General features: G+C 58.0%; 2 protein-coding genes and 1 long non-coding RNA gene across 5 annotated transcripts; all 3 read right to left on the bottom strand.

The window, feature by feature from the left end:
- Positions 1–7,264: 7,264 nt before the first annotated feature.
- On the bottom strand, positions 7,265–12,569 carry LOC130160288 (myosin light chain kinase, smooth muscle-like). Of its 3 annotated transcripts, XM_056362661.1 has the most exons (11): positions 12,099–12,569; positions 11,143–11,218; positions 10,607–10,781; positions 10,105–10,195; positions 9,779–9,982; positions 9,304–9,521; positions 8,771–8,894; positions 8,540–8,692; positions 8,243–8,363; positions 8,074–8,164; positions 7,265–7,681 (listed from the first exon to the last, which is right to left on the bottom strand). In XM_056362661.1, the coding sequence occupies exons 3-11, from the start codon at positions 10,620–10,622 to the stop codon at positions 7,503–7,505; spliced, it is 1,197 nt and encodes a 398-aa protein (XP_056218636.1). In that variant the 5' UTR covers positions 10,623–10,781; positions 11,143–11,218; positions 12,099–12,569; the 3' UTR covers positions 7,265–7,502. The 3 variants fall into 3 exon arrangements, with proteins under 3 accessions (XP_056218636.1, XP_056218635.1, XP_056218637.1); XM_056362660.1 differs by lacking the exon at positions 12,099–12,569 and having other exon boundaries at positions 11,143–11,320; XM_056362662.1 differs by lacking the exon at positions 12,099–12,569 and having other exon boundaries at positions 10,607–10,720; positions 11,143–11,320.
- A 5,024-nt stretch (positions 12,570–17,593) lies between these two features.
- On the bottom strand, positions 17,594–18,794 carry LOC130160185 (uncharacterized). Its single transcript, XR_008825955.1, has 2 exons — positions 18,407–18,794; positions 17,594–18,048 (listed from the first exon to the last, which is right to left on the bottom strand). It is a non-coding gene; the product is annotated as an uncharacterized LOC130160185 (long non-coding RNA).
- A 4,955-nt stretch (positions 18,795–23,749) lies between these two features.
- On the bottom strand, positions 23,750–25,179 carry HEXIM1 (HEXIM P-TEFb complex subunit 1). The gene has a single exon (XM_056362484.1). It carries the CDS (start codon positions 24,956–24,958, stop codon positions 24,065–24,067), a length of 894 nt encoding a protein of 297 aa, XP_056218459.1. The 5' UTR covers positions 24,959–25,179; the 3' UTR covers positions 23,750–24,064.
- Between the last annotated feature and the right edge of the window lie 121 nt (positions 25,180–25,300).

Below are 25,300 nucleotides of genomic sequence, written 5' to 3'. Positions count from 1 at the left end.
TTTAATTTTTAAATTTTATTATTTATTTCATCATTTCATTCTTCTATTATTTATTTCATCATTTCATTCTTCTATTATTTATTCCATCATTTCATTATTTGTTTTTTCTATTACATATTTTATTATATTATTTATTTTAATTTGGTATTAATTTATTATTTATTTCATTCTTTATTTTAATTTGGTATTAATTTATTATTTGTTTCATTCTTTATTTTATTATATTACTTACTATTTTATCATTTTTTCATTTAATCTTTTTTTATTTTATAATTTATTTAATTTCATTATTTACTTTATTTACTTTTATCCCATTTTATCCCATTATTTTAGTTTTACTGGTCAGATGGGAGGGCAGCCGGGACGTGCTGGGCTCCCCCCCTCCCACCCCAGCCGGGAGAGCCCAGGCTGAGCAAACTCCCTGCACCCCTGGGTGAGGGACCTGCGGAGTGGGTGACACCGGGTCTGGGGACTCCCTGGGGGGTGACACACCCCCAGCGCCCAGCTGGCACGGGGCAGGCAGGGAGGGCCCGATCCTGGGGGCCGGGGATGAGCAGCACCACCTCACCCACGGGCAGGGGCAGGCAGGGATGGAGCCAGCTCCGGCATCGACACTCCCAGTGGCTTGCCCAGGGGACCCGCAGCACCCAGCACCCTCAGCTGAGCACCCTGGGGGGGCACGGAGGCCGGCTTCACACTCGCTCCCTGCCCACGCCGAGGCCACACCAGCAGTGACAACCATAGCCCCGCACAGCTGCCAGCGCACGAGGCACCTTATTCCACTGGGATTTGGCCAGATTCCACAAGATTTCCTGAGTTTTCATGAGATTCCATAAGATTCGCTGGAATTTCAGCTGTGAGGTGAGATCTGCTGAGGGCTGCGTCGAGGATGGATCCAGCTGGGATCCCAGAACCTGCTGTGGTCCAGCAGCCCCCATGCATCCCGGGGCTATTCCCGTGCCTGTCCAGCTCCTGTGGCACCTCCTGCTCAGCGAGACCTGCCGCAGTGTCGCGGCAAGGCACCCTGCGCCACGGGGAGCAGGACGAGGCACCCAACCGGTCCTGCCGACCTCTCCCACCCCCTGCAAACCCCAAACCCCATCCAGGACGTGCCCGACGCGGGCTGGCAGCTGCCCCCGGCAAGATGCTGCAGCCCCTCTGGCACTCCCAGGGCTTTGGGAGGTCGGGGAGGAGCCGTGGGCGGCTCAGCAGCACCGAAATTGGGGTCACCCACATTTGGGGTTGTTCTGATTTTCCAAAGCTTGATTTTGCAGCTGAAGCCTCTTTGTTTCATTAAATATTTCGACACCTCATTAAATATTTTGCATTTAATTCCCTGATCCTGGTTTTTAAGGGAAGGCATGGCGACCCTCTGTGGGGACGGGGACGGCCACCCGGGGCAGTCCCAGAGAGGTGCCAGGAGGGCAGATGTCACCAGGACCATGCGTGAGGACCAGAGCTTTCACCCATGCTGGGGAGGGGCCCTGCTATGGGGCAGGGGGTCTGTGGGGACCCCAAGGTCTGGATCCCCCCCGAGGGTCCTGCCTGCATGTCGGGGTGAAACCCAGGTGCTGTTTGAGCGCCTGTACTCATGCTGGTGACACAGAGCTGGAAAGGGCACAAGGGCTTTTCCTGATGGGAAGCACCAGGGTTGGGATACCAGCTGGGGCTGCAGGGTAGGAGTGGAGACCCCCACACAGGAGACCTGGTGTGGACAAAGCCTGGTGGGAGGTGGGACACTAGGACACGTCCCAGGCGTTGATCTCAAAGGTCCCATCCTGACTTGGGGTGGGATGTCCCATGCCAAGGGCAAGCAGGATCAGAGCAGCAGGCAGGCCTGTGCAGGACAGGGCTGGCGGGAGGGACAACCTTGGCTCTCCAACCCCAAAAGAAGCAGGGACAAGGCCAACAGTACCATCTCCTGGACATGGGGAGGGCTGTGATGGTGGGATGAAGGCTGTGAAAGCAGGGCATGAAATAGGGGCGGTGCACTGGGAAGGACAGGGCTGTGGCCCCCTTTGCATGAGGACGTGTTTCACCAGGGATTTGGCGTTGTTCTGATCCCGGTGGGCATGGAATCGAGCTCCAAAGTGGGTCCCCAGCCCTGGATTTCGGGGTGCTGGAGGTCCTTGGTGCAGGTTGGATGTGGTAGTCCTGGCAGAAGCAGTACCTGGAGGACAAGACTGGGGAGCATCCTGCTCACCCCTCATCTCAATCCCAGAGACCCAGGTGCCACCAGCACTGGTGGCCCAGCTGCTGCGCCCATGGTCCCTGGGTGAGGGAACTTCATGGCTCTGACCTGCTCTGCTCTTGGGCCAGCCCTGCACAACCCATCCCAAGTGCTGCACCTTGGGGTGATGGTTGTTGAGCTCCTGTGACCACAAAGAGCATCCTGACCTCTTGGAGCCTGGCTGGGACCTGGCCGTGCCCTTTGGGAAGCAAGGACACCCGCCTGGCTTGAGGAGCTTTGCTGAGACGAGAGCATCACAGCCCAGACATCGCTGATGCTCCTTCATCACTCACAGCTTCTCTCTTCATTCAACTGCCTTTGCATCTGTCGCTACCGAGTCCTCGTGCTCTCGTGTCTTCTCCCCTTTCACCACTTCTCCGGTGTTTGACTTGCAATACATGAAGGCTTTTATCTGATAATTCAAATTACGGGGTGTCTATTTGCTCCCTGCTATTAAAGTTGTTAAAAAAAAAATCTGGAAATTATGTGTTCAAATAATCATCTTCAATAGCCCAGGGCTAATTATTTTTTTACATTAAAGTTGACTCCAGACTTAGGTCTGTTTTCTTAATTAATTTCAATTCACTGGAAAGCACTCAAGCAGGACACAGTACTCCTCAGGGGTTTTTTTCCCCTGAATTTGCAGGTCCACGAAAACCCCGCTATTTCTTGATGTTGGAGTTACCCAGGCAGTATTCCCTCATCCAAATAAGCATTCCTAAATCTAGATCATGCAGCCCAGAATAAACCCAAGATTATCATGATAACTTGGCACTGAAGTACTAAGCTCCAGAAGCTTGAAGGTGTTTGAAAAGCTGACCCCCCCACTCAGGTACCACCAAGGAGCTGGACCTAGGGGTACCTGGGACAGGCAGGGAACCGCTTCTCGAGGCGCCCCAAGGGCATCCCTCTTGCCTTGGCAGAGGATTCCTGATGATTTCAGTACCTACCCTGAAGCTGTGTGGCTGAAGTGAGGGTCAGCCCACATCTTTCTTGATGGAAGGATCAAAATCTTAATTCCTCTGCCTCTGAAATGCTGAGATGGGTTTTCTATTTTCAGGGCTTGCTGCTGAATTTCTCAGTGGCTTTAATGAGCTCCAGGTATAACTTCACTTTGCATTTTCCCATTGCTTTCTCCAGTGTACGTTTTACTGTATTAAGCCATGGGAAGCAGTGGAAGGAGAAGAACACATGTGCCTTCTGTTGGTAAATCAGCTTCTTCTGTAGGCAAATCAGTCTTTACAGCACAAAATACAGGATCATAGAGAAAAAGGTCTCATCTGGAGTCCTGGGATATGGATTTTCAGGGCTGCAAGGAGTTTGGAAAACAGATGAAGATAAACAGAACTCCCAACCAGAAATATTTTGCTAATGTCACATGGTAAATAGCTCATCAAGGGATTGATTACACGTAACTTGGTGTTTGCTTATCATCCGCAGCTTGAAGGCATTCAGCTTGGCTCCCAAGGGATGCATGTGAGTTCAGAGACTGTGTAAAGAGGAAAACATGGAATAGATAATGGGTAAAAATTGGGATGTGATGCATGTGAACATCAAGAGAAGAGCGGTAGAGGGGAAAGGGTTCCTCAGCCTCTCTCTGTTACTCTGGGAAAGGAAAACAAATGCTGTGAATAGAACGTGGAATATTTTGGTTTTTTTATTTGCTTCTAAGGAGTTTCTCTTCCAACTCTGAGCAGTGAATCCACTTCCTCTGCGGAAAACATGGAGGAACAAGAAGCAGGTGAGCTCTGTCAGGAGATGTCCCACCCAGCCATTGAAGAGCCATGGATGGATCCTACAGAATTGTTTAGCTTGGAAGAGACCAACTCATCAAGTCTGACCGTTAACCCAGCACAGCCAAGTCCATCACTAAACCGTGTCCCCAAGCACCACGTCTATGTGGTTTTTAAAGACCCGCAGGGATGGTGTCCCCACCACCTCCCTGGGCAGCTGGTTCCGGTGCTTGGCCACCCTTTTGGTGAAGAAATTTTTCCCGACACCCAATCTAAACCTCCCCTGGCACAACCTGAGGCTGCTCCCTCTTGTCCTGTCCCTTGTTACCTGGGAGCAGAGACCGGCCCCCCCTGCCTGCAGCCCCCTGCCAGGCAGCTGTAGGGAGCGATCAGGTCCCCGCTGAGCCCCCTCCTCTCCGGGCTGAACACCCCCAGCTCCCCCAGCCGCCCCCCATCAGACTGGTGCCCCAGCCCCTTCCCCGGCTCCATCGCCCATCTCTGGACACACCTCAGCACCTCCCTGCTGGCCACACTGCTGCTGGTGCAAGCCAGGATGCTGTTGGCCTTCTTGGCCAGCCAGGCACACTGCTGGCTCACGTTCGGCCAGCCACCAGCCAGCACCCCCAGGTCATCCCCAGTTTGCCAGGGCTGCTGATAAAAGATGGGAAGCAGTTCAGTGAGCTCTTTCACCAGCCCGCTTGGTACCCTCTGGTGGGTCCCATCCAGCCCCATGGACTTGTGCGTGCCTACGTGGTGCAGCAGGTCACCCAGCATTTCCCTGGGATTGCGGGGGCTTCATTCTGCTCCCCTGTCCTCCAGCTCAGGGGGCTGAGTACCCCAGGAACAACTGGTCTTACTACTGAGGCAAAGACAACATGAAGTACCTCAGCCTTCGCCACTGTTTTGCTCCACACCCAGCAAAGCGAGCTTGCTCTTGGCATCTTCAACCCAGACTCGGGGAGGCAGCAGGCTTCCCTGAGAAGTGGGTCCAGTCGGCGTGCTGGGCACGCTATTCCCTTTGGAAGGTAGTCTCCCATGGCAATGACTCACCTTTTTTTCTTTAAGGAAGTGGTTTTGACACAAGGCACAGGCCAACTTAACCTCGGTGATGACCCCTTGTCCTCGGTATTGTGGGGTTACACTGGCAGAGCCTCACACCCACTACGCAGGGGCACCCAGGAAGGTGGAGCGGTCACAGAGATGCATCTGCTGCACCCGACAGAGGCTTGCTGCCATGGCCCTCACCCCTTCAACTGCTTAGAGCTGCCCACCTCTAAAAATGACCTACAGCACACCAAGCAATGAAAATATCAAGGTGGCCTCGCCATCACTGAGGGTGCCCAGAAGGGCTCCCCATTCTTTGGCTGGAGCACCATGCACCAGCTTCTAAAGTTCCTTCTTAAGTTGCACCTACTGTTGCCAACAAGGGGAGAGACCAGCAAGTCCCAAGCAGAGCATGTCCCAGCTCTGCCACACCACAGCCATCTCCTGCCTCCCATGGTCAGATGTACCCAGAAGCAGCCATCAGCCATACACATTATTAACAGGAACAGGCTTTGCCACAAAAATTCAAGTCAGGCCTGGGCACTGATAAAGCCTTGTCAGCTGGAGAGTTGGTGCCACAGTAATGGGACAGGAAGGTGACAGCATCCCTCCCTGTGAGCCCAAGAGAAGAGCAGAGAAGAGCCACCAAGTCCCCCAATGACGAGACCACAGGCACTCCGGTTGCTCTACCATCTCATGAGGCAGCAGGATGCCAAATCCTGATATAGAAACCTCCTGCTGTGGTGGCCATCAGCTTCCTAGAGCCTTCAGCAAACTATTCAAAAGCGGATTTGTCATCGCTGGTCTGGCAGCAGCTCTAATTGTTGGTGTCCCTTTCATTCATTCCCATGAGTGCCGCCAGCCAGAGCTCTGATGTGTGTCCACATCACGGTTGTGAGAGTGGGTGGATTTGGTTCTGTTTAATAAAAATAACACTTTCCCCCTCCCTCCTGGTGGCGTTGCCCAGCAGGAGTGGAGGGAGAGGAGGAGTAAAGGTCAGAGCTATGCCTCAGCTGCGTGTTATCGGGTACAGCTGCGTCCTGGCAGAGGCCATGCGGCTGGACCACTGCAGCCAGGGCACCTTCGCCAGTCCTCTGGTGGTCAGCACATGCTGGAGAGCAGCCCCCAGCCCAGCTTCAACAGGAGCTGGGTTTTCACAGAGTCACAGGACAGCTGAGGCTAGGAAGAACCTCTGGAGGTCATCCGGTCCATCCCCCTGCTCCCACAGGGGCCATCCAGAGCAAGTTGTCAAGGACCGTGCCTGGACAGTATTTTAATATCCCAAGGATGGAGATCACGCAACCTCCCTGGGCAGCCTGTGCCAATGCTCCATGTTTCCTGAGGTTCTGATGGAATCTCCTGTGGCTCAGTTGGTGCCCATGGCCTCTGGGCACCACCGAGAGCCTGGCTCCATCCCCTCTGCACCCTCCCTTCAGGTGTTTGTGTCTATCTATGAGATCCCCTCTGAGCCCTCTCTTCTCTTGACTGCAGTCCCAGCTCCCTCAGCCTTTCCCCATAGGTGAGGTGCTCCAGTCCCTCCATCACCCTTCGCTGAACCCTCTCCAGTGTGTCCATGTCTTATGCACTGGGGAACCCAGAACATGACACAGTCCCTCAGGTGTGGCTTCACCACTGCTGAGCACAGGGAAGGACCACCTCCCCACACCTGGGCTCTGGTGCAGCCCACTGTGACACTGCTCACCCTTTTGCAGCAAGGGCACGGCCCTGGTTCATGGTCAACCTGGCATCCACCCAGACCCCCAGGCCAAGCTTCGTCCCAGCTGGGCATCCCCCAGTACGTATTGGTGCCTGGGATTTCCCCTTCCACAGGGGCAGGGCTGTGCACTTCTTGTGGAAGGAGAGGGGCTCCCCAACACTGGTTTCTGCCCAACCCCCCTCCTCGGGGGTAGGTTGGGAGTCAAACAGCAGTTTCTGGGCTCCTTCCAGCCCTGCTGGACCAGAAATGGAGAGACCAGAGTCCCCAGGGCTCCTCCTGCCTGTGGGCTCAGGACATCACACCACCGCCCCGCGATGACGAGGGAACGCTCTTCTGAACCAGGGACACCAAGAACTGCTGCTAGAGCCATTCCCACCAAGTCCCTGGCCCCAGGGCCAGCATCTCCCCTGGAGAAGACAAGGGTGGTGGCCCAGGTTGGTGGAGAACCTGGTGCCAGCCCCCAAAATGCAGACACAGCTCGGGCAGCTCTTGCTCACCCCTCGCAGGAATTTCTGAGGGAAAAAGGAGCAGCACGTGGAGTGCAGAGATCCTCGGTGCTTTATTGGTGCCAGCTCAGGCTCAAGCAGACAGAAGCACTGGTTCCTTGCTGGAGGCAAGCGTGGCTGTCCCCACACCAGCATGGGGACACCGTGGGACCCCAGAGCCCACCCATTGGAGAGGATCCCTGGGGTCTGGGGCTGCCCCGAGCTAGCCAGGTCATCATGTGAGCTTCTGGAGGCGGCTTCATCCCCATCACTCCCTGCCCCTCTCTCCCCACCTATTCTAGGTGGTCCAGGACAGGCTTGGCACGGCCATGCTGACACTCCACCTCCCTTGCGGCTGCAGCACTCCCACCTTCCTCCTCCTCCCCTCGGTCTGTCAGCAGTTCCGAGAAGCTGGGAATTTGTTGGGGCAGAGACCCGGAGGCTTGGTCCTCTGCTCGGCTGCAGCCTGTGTCTGTGAGCAGATGGACAGAGAGAGCAGTGAGGAACTGAACAAGTCCAACCTCCCTCCTCTGCTGGAGGAACCCACTTGGCACCAGTGGGCCAGAGTCCAAAGGGATCAGCGCTGGATCCCAGAGATCCAGATCACACACAGTTCCCAGCCCTGCAGAGCGGGATGTGCCCTTCCAAGGCTGCATCAGAGGTTACCCCTTGGGGATGAGGATATTGAGAACCTCAGGGCACTGAAGCTGGCCCAGAGTGGGGACATATCTGAGCATTCAGTGGCACCAGGGCAGGTTGGAGCAAGGGTTGGGGGAAGATGCCCAGGAGTACAAGTTGGGGATGGCAAAGCAGAGAGAATGGGTTGATGGGGTGTGTTGGGGATGGTGCTTCAGGGGCCATCACCTTCCTCATCCTGAGCCCCAGACTCTTTCCTCTCCGGGCTCTGGGACAGCAGCATCAACCTGTTGAGGGCCAGCAGGGCTTTGCCTGTTTTCTGGAGAGAAGAGAATGAGCACTGAGCCCCATCAGAGCCAACCCCCCATCCCCACATTCTCACCATTCCCCCAGGTACCTGCCACTTTCGACGCGTCAGGAACTGCTTGATCCTCTCCTTTGACAATGCCTTCGTGCTGTTGGGCTGGGGCTGCTGCAGCCAGGGGTGCAGCAGAGCCTGCACGCTGGAGAGGCGGCAGCTGGGAGCAGATAGGGCAGTCATGGGGGGTCTGCTCCACCATCAGACCCTTGGCTGCTGGCACAGCACCATTAGCATCCCCTCCACCAGCCGCATTCAGTGCTTTCCCCTGCCCATCCCCTTGGCACCCCAAAACCCAGGGCAGCTCAGCACCCCACAGCTACCCCTAGGTCCTACCGGGGGTCCTTCTGCAGCAGCTGGCTAATGAAGTCCTTGGCTTGCTGGGAGATCTCCGAGAAGGTCTCCTCCTCAAAGTCCCACTGGGCAGCTGTGACGTTGCTCAGTGTCTCCATGTCGTTGTCCCCCTGGAAGGGGGACTCCCCACTCAGCCTGGAGAGGTGGCACAAGGACATCAGTGACAGCTCAGCCCCCTCCAGCCCGACCTGCTGTTCCCAGAAGGCCACTCACAGGATGTAGCAGATGACGCCAACACTCCACATGTCTGTGGAGAAGCCCACAGGCTCAAAGGTGACCACTTCTGGAGCCATGAACTCAGGGGTGCCGTGCAACACCTTCACGGGGGTGTCTGGAGCTGCAGAGAAGATGCATGGGGGAGGTGTCCGGCTGGGATCTCGCCGGGGCCCCAGCGGCACACCAGCATGTGCCACGCGGATGAGCCCCTGCTTCCGGGTGGAGCTGCCGCCCCCCAGGACCCATCACAGGTCTGTGGTCTCCTAGAGCATCTCTGGGAGCTGGGCACCCACAGGAACAGGGGTGTTGGAGGGGGTTTCCACCTCAAAGGCAGGGCTGGGGACACGCAGGTTTCCCCAGAGCATCTTATGGTCACCGGGAAGGGCCCCAATCTGGTGCCACAGGGCTGCCTGTCCCAGAGATGCAGGCAGGAGGATGCCAAGCTCCTTGCTGATAGGCCTGGCCAGATCAGGTCCCTGTGCTGGTGACAGTCCCTGCCCTGGTACCCCAACACCCCCATTCTGGCTCACCCAGCTTCCGTGCCAAGCCAAAGTCGATGATCTTGAGCCAGTGGCTGCCAGGGCTGACACAGAGAATGTTCTCCGGTTTGAGGTCGAGGTGGACAACAGCCTGGCCATGCATGAACTGCAGCCCCTCCAGGATCTGCTGCATGTACTGGGCACTGCTGGGCTCCGTGTGCTCGAAGTCATCATCCACGATGCGCTCAAAGAGCTCCCCACCTGCCATGCTGGGGGAGGACGAGGTGCTGGGGTCCCTGCTGGGGTCCATCAGCACCCAGGAGAAGTCCCACTAGGGAGCCCAGACTCAGCATCTGGGAGCATCTCACCACCCATACCTCCAGGGTCTGCAGGTTCCCTATACAGCCTATGCCCCGTGCCAGCATCCCACAGCACAGGGACCCCTCCCCGCCTTCAGTGCTCTCCTTGGCAGAGCCCAGCACTGTCCCCACCACCCCCAAACTTGACTCTGCCCCCCCCCACTCACTACTCCATCACCATCACCAGCTCGGTGGGGCCCTGGAAGGCAGCAAGGCACTGCACGAGGCACGGGTGGTGCAGCAGGTTCATGAGCTCCACCTCTGCCAAAGCTGCCCGCTTCTCTTTAGCTGTCCGTGTCCGGATATATTTCCCAGCCCGGATTTTGCCAGTGGCTTTTTCCTGTAGCCGGTACACCATCCCAAATTTTCCCCTGGGACAGAGAGAGGATGAAGGGTGGAGAAGCCATCAGCAGCACCCTGCATCCCACCCAGGGCTGTGCAGGGACAGCCCCAGAGCATCCTCAAGCAGCGCGGATGCGGGGCCCCCACTTACTCCCCCAGCTTCTCCAGCTGCATGTACATGTCTGAAACCTTCTCCTGGCTGTTGACGACCACATCGCAGCATTCAAAGGTCTCCTCACCTCCTGGGAGGGATGGAGCAGGGTGGTCCATGCATGGATCCCTCATGCTTCGGGGACCGGCTGCCTGTACCCCCCCTCCAGTGCTTATTTCTGCCCATCTCCCCACACCCCCCACATATACACTGCATCCAGGTGCACCCACCCTCCCCACCTGGTGCAGATGGGACATGGGGGGGGAACACAGGGACAACAGGGACTGCTGCCACAGAAGCTCCTGGAGCAGCCCAGCACCCTGCAAATCAAGGTTTGGGAGGAAAGGTGCTTTTCGGATCAAAAATCCAAGCAAAATGGGGCCATCAAACAGGATGGGGTGGAGATCAGTGCTGACCTGGGGGCGGGGGGGTCACACCAGCACTGGGGTTCCCCCTGCAAAGCCTGTGCCCCCCCCAGGACAGACCAAGGGCTCAGCCATACCTTCTGCCTGGGACATGGTGGTGCCACCAGCTCCTCACTGGGCACTGGCACAGTCAGGACAGGTGCTGGATGTGGCCCTGAAGCTCCTGGCAGCTCTGTGCTCAGGCAGGGGTGCTGAGACGGGCGATGTCCCAGTGTCTGCTCCAGCTGATCCCCAGAGCCCCGCACCTTCTCCCTGCCATGCGAGACTGCCAGCATCTCTCCACCTCCCCCTGCACTCCCCACCCTGCCCAAGTCCATCGAGGCGGACTCAGACAGACCCAGCAAGGGGCCAAACCCAGTTTTAAAGGGAGGCCCCTTCTCAGAGGGGGACAACCTCCTTCCAGTAGTGCCCTGGACTCAAATCCAATGCTTTTTTCCTCAAGCCCTACCAGGAAATCCCCAGGAAAAGCCAGATTTCTAGGTCAAAGGACCTGCTTCCTTATGCACACACCCTCCCCGCTCCATCCACGTGAATGTTGGGAGGACAGGGCAATGACACCCAAGGGTGCCAGGCAGCAGCGCCCAAACCCCAACCCAAGAGCCACAGCACTGACCTGTCACCATCTGGTCCTGTCCCAGGCCACCAGGCGGTCCCTGATCCTTTCTGGTCACTATGGAGCCACAATGGAGCTGGAGGGGGAAGGAAGAGGCAATGCTGGGGGTCAAGGACTGCTGAGACCACACGTGCGGGGCATGTCAGGTCTGACTCTGGGCACAGAGGGGCATCCCTCCCGCTCCAGTGCCAGGAAGAGCCGTGGCTCTCCCCTCCCTTTCCTTCCCAGCAGAGTGTTTCCGGACTTCGGGAGATAAACAACAACATCATCACCAAGGCCTTCCCCAAACCCCTCTGTTTGGGACCACACAGAGTCATGGGTCAGTAACACAGGGGTCTCAGCCAGAGAAATCCCCAGGGGGATAGCTGCGGAGATCTGATGCACCTCATCACACTGCAGAGAGCTCAGCCTCACGCATCACATCATGCCCCCACACACATCCAGCCCTCCAAGCCTCTGGGGAGATAAATCCACCGGCAGCCCAGCCCCAACACACCTCCACCTCCTTCCCCACCGAGTGGGTGGGTTCCCAGAGGGGGGCTGAGCACCCACACCTGCTCCCCTAATCCCAGCTCCACCTGCAGCCAATATCCCACAGGAGCTATCACCGTCCCCGAAACCCACCCTGGGCTTTGGGCTTCCCCAGGTGGGCTCAGCTCCATGTTCAGGGAAGCCAGAGTGTTGCAAAACTCCACTGGGGCCCTGAGCCTGGCAGTTCAGAGGGAATATGGGGTTTTCCAGCTTTTATCCCCAAAAGTGGGACTGTGCAGCTGCTCTGGCACCCACACACTGCCATGCAGCAGTTTTCCCTGCTTTAAAACAGGAATAACACCGCGATCTCCTCCCAGAGCTGAGTGCAGACCTGGGAATCTGTGGCGCTGCTGGGGGACCCATCCTCCCTGGGGACCCCCATGTCACAGCATCCCCCCATGGAGGGGGTGTCACCCCGCTGTTACCTGCTGTCCGAGGCCAGGTCTGGCAGGCGATCTGGGGCCCCGCCAGCACTGACAGATGCGTCACCACCACCACTCCCACACTCAGCACAAAGTCCACGCTGTCGGCAGGGTGTCAGGGACCAGTGTCCCCAGGGCCAGGGCAGTGGCAGAGCCACCGCAATCTTGCTGCTCACTTGTCACCGTGACTTTGCCACCGGCAGGTCAGAGCTGCACAATGGGGATGCTGTGGCCAGGGGGGTCCCCACTAGCACCCCGTGGGTGAGGGATGCTGCCGATGCTCCCTGCTCAGCAATGCCGTCAGCGCACTCGGCTCGACCCTGCTGGGATATCGACTGCCGTGGCTGGGCATGCTGGGGACAGGAGTAGGACACAGGCAATGGCCTGGCTGGGGACAGGCGGCGGGGGGATGAGGGAGCACAGCTGGCCACATCCTACCTGCCTGGCGAAGGGTGATGGAGATCCAGTCGGGCTGATGTCTGGCACCACTGGCCACGGCTCCTGACCCCGCTCAGCTCCGGGCCACTATCTAGGCAGGATGAGGCTGTGTGGGTGACGCTGGGCTGCTCCCAGCACAGGCAGAGGCAGGATACGGCCCAGGCGTGCAAGGGATCCCAGCAGCCACTTGATGTCAGTGTTGGCCTGACAAAAATGAGCAGAAAAAGGCCAAGAGGGGGAAAAAAAGATTTGGGGTCTGAGGGATCCATGGAGGGGTGGCAACACCTGCCATCCCTGCGAGGATGCACTGAGATTCAGCACTTGGCTGGAGTGTGAGTCCCTTGGGAGCTGCTTCCCATCCCACCCGTCTGGATGCAGAGTTGCATCCATGGGACAACCCCATGATACCAGCCCAGAGTCACCAGGGATGCCACACTGGTGGGCCACCATGCTGGGCACCATCCAGACTTGATTTCTTGCCACCAACAGGCATAGATGTATTTTTTTCCCAGCATTCGATGAGGATAACGAACAGCTCAGAGCAAAGCACAGGTCTGGGACAGCACAACTGTTCCCAGCTCTGCCCCTCCGTCACACAGCACCAGTATTAATCCTACTCCCAGCCTTGAATTCCCATGGGAGCAGAGCCTGGCTCAGCCTCCTCTGAGCCCGGGTAAGGACAGCGTTTAATTTTCAAACTCTAAATCAAAATTCCCCTCAATCTCATCTACTGGAGCATCCCCAGGAGTTTAAGATCAACAGCTGGCAGGATTTTAAGGAGCAAGGTAAATGAGCCAGTCTGGGACGGATGAGTGGATCCATCCATCCATCCATCCTTCAGTATTTTCAAGCCTTCAAAGTGAACTCGTTACTGACAACGCTTCATCTAACGCAGCTGACCCCTGGCTCTTGCTGGCACCTTTGCTTTCGGGTGTGGGAAGGTGGCCTGTCAAAATGTCCAGCAGCACATGACGCACCATGGACATCATCTTCTTGTGCCTTATAATTATTAATTGTATTAATTAATTAAATAATCTTTAGCACTCGCACCCAGGCACCCCTAGGTTCCCACTTGGGTGATCAAGTTGTCCCCATCTGCCCGGAGGAGTCTCCAGCAAAGCTGAGATGGGATTTCCAGGTGACATCCCCCAACCCAAACCCTCTCCATGGGGTGCCTCATGGACCCCCCTGCCTCACCCCACCCCCCTAGTGCAGCCCCTCAGCCTCTGGGCTGTCAGGCCCCCTCTGTGCAGGGCCCTGGGCAGATGTAGCTGCCTCTGCTGTTTTGTAGCCCCTACAATAAACAGCGTCACTGCGGGGCTCAGCCAGTGGTCCTTGGCACTGGGTGACAGCATGGCTTGGTGGGGGTGGCAGTCACCCTGTGGGGTCCTGGATCTGGGCGTCTGTCCATCCATGATCCCATTGTGCCTGAGGAATGGGCTTGATGACCCCAGGGGGACACTGTCCCTGCTCCCCGTCATCTGGGGATGCAACACTTGGCGTGTGCAGCAGGGCCAGGCGTGTGGGGACATGGGTGACGTGGTGATACAGAGGACATGGGGGACATGGGTGTATGTAGGGCATGGGGACACGGCAGAAGGGCAGAGGAGGGGCACAGGGGAGCTGGGGGCACATGGAGGACATGGAGTGCACGGGGGACCTGGGGGGACATGGAGGGCATGAGGGACACAGGGGACCTGGGGACGCAGGGGGGCACTCAGAGGATGTGAGGAGAACATGGAGGCGACACAGGAGGGGCAGGGGACATCAGGGATGGGGGGAGGACATGGGAACCACAGGGGTCATGGAGGGCAGTTGGGGGGGATGCAGAAGACACAGGGGACACAGGAGACGGGAGGAACATGTGGGACACCAGGGACAGGGGCACGTGGAAGCCACGGGGACGTGGGAGGGTCCGGGGACACCGGGGGGACAGAGGGCCGGGGAGGGCACACAGGGGACGTGGGTAGAACTCAGGGTACACGGGGACACCGAGGGACTTGGGGACATTGGGGGACACGGGCAGGGGGTGTGCAGCTTGTGGGCGGGGCCGGCTGCGCACGCGCTGGGGGCGGGGCCAGGCAGGGGCGCGCAGGGCCGGCTCTGGGGCCCCGCGGCGCTCGGGCCGGGGCGGGGAGCAGGTTTGTACTGGGAGCGCTGGGATGCTGGGAGATGGGTATTGGGAGTGCAGGGAGCGCTGGGATGCTGGGAGATGGGTGCTGGGCGTGCTAAGAGCGCTGGGAGCACTGGCGATGGGTGCTGGGAGTGTTGGGATGCTGGGGTGCTGGAATGCTGGGAGATGGGTGCTGGGAGCACTGGGATGCTGGGAGATGGGTGCTGGGAGCACTGGGATGCTGGGAGATGGGTGCTGGGATTGCTGGGTGCTGGGAGCACTGGCAGCTGGGGAGATGGGTGCTGGGAGTGCTGGGATGCTGGGAGCCATGTGCTGGGGAGCTGGAGAGCTGGACGCTGGGAGCTGGGATGGTGAGTGGTGGGTGCTGAGTGGTGGGCGGCAGGTGCTGGGCACTGGGTGGAAGCAGACAGGAACCCCGTGCCGATGCCGAGGGAGGTTTCACATCAGCTTCAGCCTGAAGAGAGAAACAGAGCAAAGCAAAGCGCACAAGGTGACAGCAGGGTTCCAGGCTGGGCTTTTGGGTGCCCTGGGGACAGTGCTGGGGGACACGAGGGCAGCCCAGGGCTCCCAACAGCAGCGTGGAGGCAGGGCAGGCAGTGTGGTCACAGCGCATCCTGGCCATGCCACCGGCTCCCCAGCTGCAGCACTTGCCCACAGCTCCGTTCACCTGTGCCAGTGCCAGGAGGGGCTCACTGGGGGTGGCTGGCGCTGGACTGGCGGCTGGGCACAGCTGAGTCACCAGGACTAGGCTCCCTTCGCTCCACCCCAGCCACTAAAGGCTTTGCTCAAGCTCAGGCTGGTCCCAACAAGCAGCTCCCTGCCCCATCCAGCCTAGCAGCCACCCTGCTTCATCCGAGGCAGCACCATCCCATGATAAATCCCGCTCTGACTGCAAGTCAGACCCAAAATTGCTCTGGAAGGAGACATATTGCCATGTCACCGGTTTAAATCCAGCCCCACAGCATTTCTTTCCCTGCAAAGCCTGCCCAGAGGCGGGGGGCAAACCCAGCTGGGTCTGCCACCCTGCAGGAGGCCGGTTCTGCAAGATCAGGGTTATAGAAACAACACCCAGTGCCCCCAAAATATTCCTGAGAGGTGCGGAAAGGATCACGACACCCAGGCTTTTGGGTGCCACGAAAAGCGGGAGGACCCATGGGTGGCAGACAGGGTGATGGCTGCCCCCAGACCTGGCTGGTCATGCTCAGCCGGACACACTGGGGTGAGGAGGCTAAAACATCGCTGGAAACGACCCAAATACATGGGGAAAAAAATCAACCCAGAGCTATAAACCACAAAAAACCTCCAGCACCAGCTGCTTGGGGATCAGCCTGTCCCTGTGTGGGGTTGGCTGCTAGATTCTCCAGTTCCTCTGCGCAGCCTTTGAGCCCCAGCACCGCTGGGACCTTGAACCTGTTCCTCCAGTCCAGGGAAAGTGATGCAGCTCAGGGATGGGACTGACAGCGTTTTCATGGAGCAGCCTGGGGAGCAGGATTGCCTCCAGATCCCTACAGCAACCCTACGGGCCAAAAAATGATCACACATGGTGACCTCAGAGAGCTTTGCCATCACTCCTGCCATTAGATACACAGTGTACAGAGTGACCAAGGGGCTGGAGCCGAGCGCTGGCTGACTCAGCACACGTGCATGTGTGGCTCAGCTGTGCCAAGATGGCTACAGGCTGAAAGATAAGTTCAACTCTGCAGGAGGTGTGGGTTATCAACACGCCAGGCTGTTCCCCTGTTCCTGCAAACCCCTTGGTGTCCCTGTCCCCGCCTTGCATGCTGCTTTGGGCAACAGCAGGAGCAGGCAGGGGGGGTCCATGGCATGGACAACTGTGAGCGAGGGGGCTGTTGTTGGGCTCTGACCCTCCAAAGGCACGAAAACCCGGGAAATGGGACATGCAGGGAGACAAACGCCATTGGCACTAGTTGGGGACTGTTGTGTCCTTGAGTTGCTGGTGTTATAGCTACTGAAACTTCACTCCTGACAGAAAAAAAAACAAGAAGGGTGGTCCTCCAGCTTGTAGGCATGGGCTGGCACGAAGAGTGCATTCAGCCTCTCACTGTGAGCTCAGAGTGTGCCAAGGGGGTGTAAGAAGCAATGACTGTCTGAGGAGCATCCCAGGGAGCATGGCTCTGCCCCATGGAGATCCCAACATCTCCCAGACAGGGAAGGGACAGGGACAAAACCCTCCAGAGGAGGCAAGGAGGTGTGCCAGGGCCCCGCCTACTCCCTGGCACCGTGTCAGCCCTTGCCACTGCCACCACTGCAGACCTAAGCACGCCCAGGCCTCTCGCTGGCTGACAGCCTTGCCTGCACCTCCAGCACAGCCTGACACTGCCTCGCTGGCACCGTGCCTGTCGGGGACAGGAGGGATCCCCAAGGGGCTGGGGGCACCTGGTCCCATGCCAGGGGTGATGCCACAGAGCTCCCTCCCCAGGACGTGTCACCAAAGTCACCAGCTCCTTCACAGCCCTCTGGGTCTCTGTCCTCCACTGCCCCCGCCCCACCCCCCCCCCGGGTCTACAGCAGGGTCACACTGTGACAGTCAGAGGGAGAGGACAGTCTTCTTCCTCCCCACCCAAATCCCAAGATTTGGCCCATTTTACACCGCCCCATCCCCCTTCCCATTCAGGAACATCCAGGCCATTTCCAACACCAACCCCCCAGCCAGAAACCCCAGCACAATTAGCCCCCATTCTCAATAAAATCATAGATATGGCGGGGTGAGTATGTCATTTTGGGGTTTACCAGCCCAGAAAAAAAACCTCTTTTGTCTTTTTGTAACAGAAGAACCTGATTCAAAACGCTTTGAGTGGCTGCACAGACTGATTCCCTGCATCGTTCTTCCCAAAATCACACCAGGACACGGCCTGGGCCCTGCCTGCCTCACACTTTCCTCCAAGAGAGGAAAGTCCAAGGCGCCTGGCTTCATATGGAGAGTCCTTTTTTATTATTTTTTTACCTTTATGCAAAATTTATTGCTTACTTTTGCCTTTTACGCATCCTGATCCCCCAAATACACATTATTCCCTTACATACTTGCAGACTGAAAACCCCATCCGCAGCGCTCACAGCTCCGCCATCGAGGCCGCCTGCGAGGAGCGTTACACGTGCCAGAGGCAAGAATGGAGGCTTTAGAAAAAACTCGAGTGAGCCATTTGTAAAAGCTCATCGACTGTGCTCTTTGGGTCGCTCTTCTTCAGATCCAAGATGGAGCCTGGGCTCACCCTGGGAGGAGGTGGCAGAGCTGGATCAGGGGAGAGGCAATTCGGGGTGAGAAGAGCCACTTCCCGAGAGCGCCGCGCTCTCGCCGTGCGGCTGGAGGGGCCACGTTCCTCACGGGGAGCGCCGTCTGCTCACTGCCATCACGGAACGGCCCTGGGGCAGGAGAGAGGCACCAAAGGGTTAAGCGCCAGGCGGCTGAAGCAGGCCGGGCCTAGAGTCGGGCACCCTCCCTCGGAGCCCGGGTCCCCCGCGGCGAGCCGGGCATCTTCCCGCAGCCGCCGCCCCCCGCCCGCCTGGGCGAGGCCTCGGTCCCCAGAGCCCCCGCCGGGTCGCGCAGCGCCTAGGGCCGCATTTCAGCATCTCCGGCCCGGCCCGGAGGCCGACGGGCCCTGACCGCCCAACCGAGGCGCTGCCCCCCGCCGAGGGGCTCGGGGAGCCCGGCGAGGACCCGCAGCGCCCGGTCCCTGCGGCACGCCAAGACGTCAGGGCCGGCGGGGGGCTCAACACCGACCCGAGCCGGCGGGGGGGATCAGTACCGACCGGGTGCCCCTCGGCCCCCGGGCCCGGCCCCAGGGCGGCCCCGGATGAGGCGCTGCCGGGGCGCTGCGCATCAAGGGACAGCGAGTCCGCGGCGGCCTCCTCCGCGCCGCCCCGCCGCCGCACTAGACTACATCTCCCATGAGACCCCGCGGCAGGAGCGCGTCCCTCCTCTTCCTCTACGACTCTCGTTGCTATTGGCTTCGCCAAGCCGTCAAGCAGAGGCAGGGCGGCATCTGATTGGTGGAGGAGCGGCAGGGCTGAGGCGCCGGCTATGGCGGCCGAGCGGGCGGTGGGGGCTCTCTGGCCGCCATTTTGTGTGTGTGGAGGCCGGCTTCGGGCCTCGCTGCCTGCCGCGGAGGCGGGGGTGCGCGGCGCGGCGGGGCTGGGAAGCGACCGGAGAGCGGCGGGGGGACTTTCCGCGGCGCCGAGCCGGGAGCGCGGGGCGGTCCGGCCCGGCCGGGCCTCCCTTTCCCCGGGAGCCGAGCGCGGGGCTCCCCGCCGGCCCTGAGGTGGGGGGCGGCGCCGCGCCCGCCCGGCTGCTCCTCCGACGGGGCTCGGGGGGACGGGGGGGGGGGGGGGGCATCCCCTACCCGCAGCGCCTCGTCCGGAGCCGGCAGAGGCTCGGACCGGCGCCGGGGCCTCGCCCGGGGCTGCCGCGGCTCCTCCCGCGGTCCGAGTGCGTGGTGCGGCGGGGGGGAGGCTCGGCCCGCCCGCCTCGGCCTCCGCGGGGTGCACGTCGTGGCTCCACTCACCTGTGATGCTGGGCTGGGGGCGTATTTTTAATTTTTACCAAAACCCGCGTTAAAGCATATTTGGGTATTGCTTGGCAGCCGCAACCCGAGCTCCCTGTGCGGCGGGTCTCTGATTGACCCCCGTTAGGAGCAAAGTGGGGAAGAACCGCGTAGTTTTATATTGAAAGTGAAATTCGAGTTAGGGTCAAACATGTTTACTGGAGGGCTGAAAGCTGCTTGTCTGCCGTGCCATCGCGTAATACTCTTTTAATACACTGTGACGGGGAAAAAAAACAATCCCTCAAATTTAATCCTTTGTTTCACACATTTAAGCCAAACCACAGCTAGATTCCTGGAGGGGGTTCTCCCCGGCCAGATCCAGTGGATCGCAGTTAATATGGCCTCCCCTTGCCTGCTGCTGTCTAACCGAGGCAGCAAATACCACTGTGGTGCTTGGAGAGACTTAAAAACAAAAGCGTTTGCGTGTTGCTGGGGCCGAGGGGGTAACTTTTCAAGCTGATAATAAACTGGAGTGAACCTTGTCTTTGAGTTATAAATGCCGCTCCTCTGGCTGGTGGCAATGAGGGCTGTGGAAATAACTGGGTTTGGGTGTTTTGGGTTTTTTTCCTGTGCAAAGTCAAAAAAGGCCTGGTTTGGTTTGGTTTTTTTTTTTTTTTTTAAAAAAAAGCACGCTTTTATTTTTATTATTGTTAAGTACTTGGCGCTGGGGAGTTTTGGAGCTGACAGCAGCCTCTGCGCTCGGTTCCCAGATGAGTGGTGAGGTTTGGCGCAGCCGGTGAGTCTGGGTTGAGTTCCTGGTTGTGTTGCAGGCTGGGTTTCTTTAAGCAAGTGACTCTGCCACATTTTCTTCCCTCTGTGAAAGGCAGATAATGCCAGCTCATCCCCTGGTATTAATGTGACTTGGTTTAGATGTAAAACAGTGAGATTTTTGAAGCTTCTGATGTAAGTGCAGATTATGCTGTCAAATGTGCACTCTTCCAGTTAAAAAAACGTATTACTTTACATCTGTGCACTTGGTGTTCTTTTTTTGAAGAAGGTGCTTTGTTGTTATGACGCTGCTGACCATTTTTGACCCCCATGTTGCTTTATTAGGTTCTGAACTCCAAAGCTTCATCGTTTTCTGAACTGCTGCATTTCCAAAGCTGGGTGGTTTATTGTTATGCGTCTCTCAAATGTGCATGACAGCTGAAGATGTAATTTCAAGTTGGTTTTGCCAAACTAATTGGGGTTACGCTTAGTTCAGGCTGCATGCCTTGCACCTACTGGGGTTGTTGGAGGGGTTTTTTTGTAGGGTGGGAGCAGGAAAGGAGCGAACGTGAAAGGCCTGACCCTAACAGCCAGGGTTTGGTATGTTGCAGATGAACCAAAACCTGCCAGCTTTTCAGCAACGGCCTCAGCAGCAAGTGCTATAAAACCTTTTCCGTGTGCAGGGCTTACTGTGCCACAGATCCTCCTCCTTTTTTAACAAAATGCCACTTATCTTGCAGGCCAGGATATGGTGAACAGCTGTGTAAGTATATCCTCAGAACGTAAAGGTAACAAAATGAAATGCAGTTAGCGCAAGTTAACTCGCAGGCGGGACAACAGCATTCTTGTCAGCACCACGTCCCTGCTGTATAAAGCCTGGAATGCCAACAGGCCGGGTGGAATGGACTTCAGGGCCGAACTGCCGTGCTGGTGGGTACCGGCAGCCCGCTCTGAAACCTCTCCAGCTGGTGAGGAAAGGATGGCAGGCTGCGCGCGCCCTTCAGAGCTCCCTTCAGCCGGCAGCGTCGAGGGGCAGGATTCAGGTTTCACTTCACACCAAGGGTGCAGCATTAAGGAGCTGTTAAGATGGACTACTTCCTCTTTTTTTATTTTTTTTTGCAGCAAGCAGTGTTTTCAGGGAACCGTGCTTGGCCTCTGCCTTGAAGAAGAATGGCTGTAACTGCAGGTGGGATGTTTTAGTCCCCTTTTCTTTTGCATTAGTGCAGTAATTTCTGCCTCTCCCCGGGACAAAAATGGGCCTTTCCCCAGCAAGCGGGAGGAACTGTGAAAGCCCTTTAACCAAGGGGATCTCGATGCCTCACGTTTCCGAGGCCAGTTGCCACAAAGCTGGCGGTGGTGGTGTCCTCCTGCCGCAGCCGGCGGAGCGACAGCAAGCCGTCGAGCTCCAACAGGCAGAGTCCTGCCACCACGGGCTCCGTGCCAAGGCACAGCCCGTTCGGGGAGATCGGAGGGGTGCTGCCATGCCAGCGGCGTTCCTGGGCTTGCCAGAGGAGCCAGAATAAAGGCCAGTTGGCTCAAATAACCTGAGAAAGACCAAAGTGGTGGCAACGAGAGAAAGGATGTGCTTCAAAGGTTTGGCAGGCACGGCTGTCTTGCCCTCCAGGGAGGTATTGCCCTCAACTAGTTAAGACGGCGCGCTGCCTTCTTGTCAGGAGGGACTAATTGCAGCCCTTTGATACCACATCACAGCCAGTGCTGTGATAAAGTGCGCATTTATCTCCGGTGAGCTCCAAGATTTTTATTTGTTCCTCTTGAACAGCTGAGCTGCAGTGAGCTCATCTCCTCCAGACCGGCTCCAAGTCCAGCTCCAGCGCTCACGGGAAGGCTCAGGAGGGCAAGCTCTCCCCTCGGCAGGGCAGGCGAAGCACAGACGAGCTCCCCATCCGTTACTGATCCACTCGGAAGTTTCAAAGGTCCCCGAATGCTGTCAGCCGGTGTCTGCCAGGAGGTTTGGACGCGGGAGCTGGAATGAGGCCTTGCGAGGAGACATGCCGTTCTGAAACACCTGAAGCAGGATCAGGGGTAACCTGGTTCGTATGAAGCCTCATTTTCATTAAAACAGAGCACGGAATAAAGTAGGAAAAGTTGGCGGAGTCAAGAACAGGTGGAAGAGTTGATCGTTACAGTGCTTTTAGGGTTTGTTTTGCTTTTCTATTTGTTAAAGCATTTGTTGAGGTAACTCAAAAGATTTATTCCTGGGAGTTGAACATGACAAATTTGGGGTAAGTAGTTGGGAGGGCAAACCCTGTGGTTGCGCTAAACTGGGTAACGGCCATCGTGCCACATTTGACTAATAATACTTATTTGCGTTAAGTTTTTCACATTAACCAGGTGCTAAGAACTACATGTCATGATAGTCATGAAGTGCAGCACCCGCTGCCGGAGTCGGTGCCATCGGCTGCGCGGCTGTGGCTGTCGTGCCCCAGAAGAGAACGCAGGTCACGGCAGCACAGCTGTCTCTAGGGAGTCGCTTGGGGGGGGAAACAAATCGCTGGAAAGATCCGCCTGGGATGAGCGAGGAGGACTCGGGCTTGGGAGCCACACTTCCCAGGCAGTGAGATCCTGAGCTCGTTGCCTCTCACCGAGCCTTGCCGCCGGTGTGGCTCGGGGCGGCGCGGCGCTGCCTCCCTCCGCAGCCGCACCGGGCGCGGGCTCTGCCGGATGATGTCATGGCAGAGGGGAAGGGAGTGCGGGTGGCTACCGGGCTCTTGCGCAAGTAGCCCTCCAGTAGTTTCCTTTTTTCCTCCCCACTGATGCCAGCCAGTGCCCCGGAGCAGCTCACGGGGTTGTGCCAGGCTCACGTTAACCCGGCACAAGCCTTGAAGCCGAGCCCCTTGGCTGCGGCCACTTGAATCCCCCCAACCACAGCCAGACCCACCTGTGCTGCCTGCGAGCACAGCACAGCAGCGCTGGGGACACCTTCGTCTCCTCCTCCCCTACAACTGGCCCCCCCCCCCCCAATTTATTTATTTAATTATTTTTTAAATAACTGGCTGGTTTTCCCCTGCTGTAGCCTGGGGGGAGCTGCCCTCTGCTCTCCAGGTTCCACTCGTTAATGTACGCTCTCAATCTTGAGCCTGGTGGCCTTCGATGATACCACAAACCAGAGCAGGCTTGGACTGCTCCATTAATTTGCCCTTTAATTTACCTGTTTCCCCCCCACAAAAAAAAAACCTTACTAGACCACAGAGCTGCCAGGAGCTTCTGCTTCTTTCTCCCTTCCCCTCTCAGGTACGGCAGCGGGGAAGCAAAAGGTTGAGCCATCACGTTTGCCTTCCACCGATCACTCCTAGTCAGCCATTTCAGACACCAAGCGCCGACTACCAAAACTTTTCCCTGAGCTGCTCCAAAACTTTTAAAGGTTTTCCCCTCAAAGTATGTTTTTAGGCAGTTTTTGCCCAGATCTCAGTTAACTGACCTGGGTTCCTACTCACCTGGGAGGAAACAAGTGAAGTTCCAGCAGCCTCTGGGCAAACAGCTACACTTGAGCTTACTAATACATTAGCGAGGTATAAGCAGTGTCTGTTCCACACAACATACTGAGAGCTGTTACCCTCCTCCAGGTAATTTTTAACTATTTCAGCTCATTGAGCAGGATTAGACTCAAAGGAGGGGGGAAGGGGGGGGGGGGGAAGAGAAAGAGTAACAAAAATGGTTAAGCAGGGGAATTACAGCTAGCTGAAATGTAACAACAGCCCAGACCAGTTAAAACATCATGAAAATAATTCAAAATGTATTCCCTGCTGGAATGCCATTCTGAATATTTTCTAGAAATCACACTAAAACCATTACAGTTACAAGTAATTAAATTTATTAGACCTCTGTAATTTTTTTTATAGTCAGTTTTGGCCAATTTACAGCTTTCCTGGGGATTTTTTTTTTTTTAAGACAAAAAAAAAATAATAAACCAAGTATCACCAATACATCAAACCCCCCCTTGCCCCATCACAGCCACCTAAAAAAGGGGGGGAGGCCCCGGCAGCGCCCAGCCCCGCTCCCCAGCTGCGCTTTATTCCCGTTAAAAAGGGTCCGCGGCGTCTCTGTACAGATGTATAGAATGTTACACCCCACCACTGTAAAAAGCCCCCCCGTGCCCCCCCGCCCCAGTGTCACTCCCCCAGCTGGCAGGGGCCTTTCTCCTGCCCGGGCAGGTCCTTCTCCTTCAACAGCTGCAGGTTCTCGGCTCGCAACCTGTCCACCTCCAGCTCCAGCTGCCGCACCCGGGCCATCTCCGCTGCTTCCCCCCCGTGTTTTTTGCTCTCCATCCTCAGCCGGTTGTTCTCCTCTTCCATGCGGGAGAGGCATTTCTCCAGCTCCAGGTACTCCTTCACCAGCTCCTGCTTGCTCATGTTCTGCAGGCTCTCCACATGGTACCGCTCGTACGTCTCCGAGAAGTCCCGCTGCAGAAACTCGCTGCCGTCCCCCCCCATCCCGTCGCTGCCCCCGTCCTCCTCCGCCGCCTCCTCCAGGAAATCCTCCTCGCTCGTGTCGTCCGACTTTGCGGCCGCCCGACGCGGGTAGAGCCCCGTCTTCAGGTCGGGCTCCTCCTGGTCGTGGTCCTCCATCAGGAACTGCGTGGTGTTGTAGGGGGCCACCGGCTGCCCCTTGGCGAACATCTCGGCGCGCAGCCGGGAAGCGCGGAGGCTCTGCCGCTCGTCGAACTGCTGCTTCTCCTCCCAGCTCAGCTTCGAGTAGGGCTTCCAGCGCCGCTTCTTCTTCGATGGCCGCCGGCGGTGCTTCTTCTTCACCGGCCACTCCTCGGTGCGACCCACCGACGACCGGAACCGCGGGCCCAGGCCGGGACGCGCCGCTCCGCCCGCCACCGGCCGCCCCTCGGCGCCGCCCGCCGCCGCCGCCTCCTCCGCCCCGGGGGGTGGCAGCCGCCCGGTCTCGCCGTCGGCCGCGTCGCCGCGCTTGGGCTCCGGCGGGGGGTCGCCGCGGGGCTCTGGTTCGCACTGGGGCTCCTGCTCCGGTTCTGGCTCAGCGGGCGCCGCGTCGGCCATGGCGCTGGGCTCCGCTCCCTCGGGGCACAGGCGCTACCCTCAGCGCATGGGGCCGCCCCTCCCACCGCTCCTCCTCAGGCCGCCCGGGCCATGACGCGGGGCCGAAGCCCCCGGCGCTTACCGCAGCCGGCCGCGGAGGGGTTAACGCCGCCGGGCCCGCCCCCCCGCGCGCATGGCACGCGCCGCCGCCGCTACCTCCCCCCCCCCCGCCACGCCCCACCCCGCGCTCCCACCCGCCGCTGCCGCCGCCGCCTCCCGACTGCCGCTCCCCGCCCGCGCCCCCGCCTTATGTACCGGCGCGCGTCCAGCCCCGCCCCGCGCACGCGCGCTGCCCGCCCCGCC

Source organism: Falco biarmicus, chromosome 17 (genome assembly GCF_023638135.1).
Source record: "Falco biarmicus isolate bFalBia1 chromosome 17, bFalBia1.pri, whole genome shotgun sequence".
NCBI classification, from domain to species: domain Eukaryota; kingdom Metazoa; phylum Chordata; class Aves; order Falconiformes; family Falconidae; genus Falco; species Falco biarmicus.
Note: the sequence above shows the minus strand (reverse complement) of the source record. Positions and strands in the feature narration are given on the sequence as shown.

What these genes read in the sequence shown, in the direction of transcription:
- LOC130160288 (XM_056362661.1), bottom strand. An exon ending in CTGGTGATGGTGATGGAGTA is followed by an intron (nt 9,522 to 9,778) that starts GTGAGTGGGGGG and finishes GTCCTCCCCCAG; the next exon opens with CATGGCAGGTGGGGAGCTCT. An exon ending in TGGGGCTCAGGATGAGGAAG is followed by an intron (nt 7,682 to 8,073) that starts GTGATGGCCCCT and finishes ATCTGCTCACAG; the next exon opens with ACACAGGCTGCAGCCGAGCA.
- HEXIM1 (XM_056362484.1), bottom strand. Translation starts at nt 24,958, where the DNA reads ATGGCCGACGCGGCGCCCGCTGAGCCAGAACCGGAGCAGGAGCCCCAG.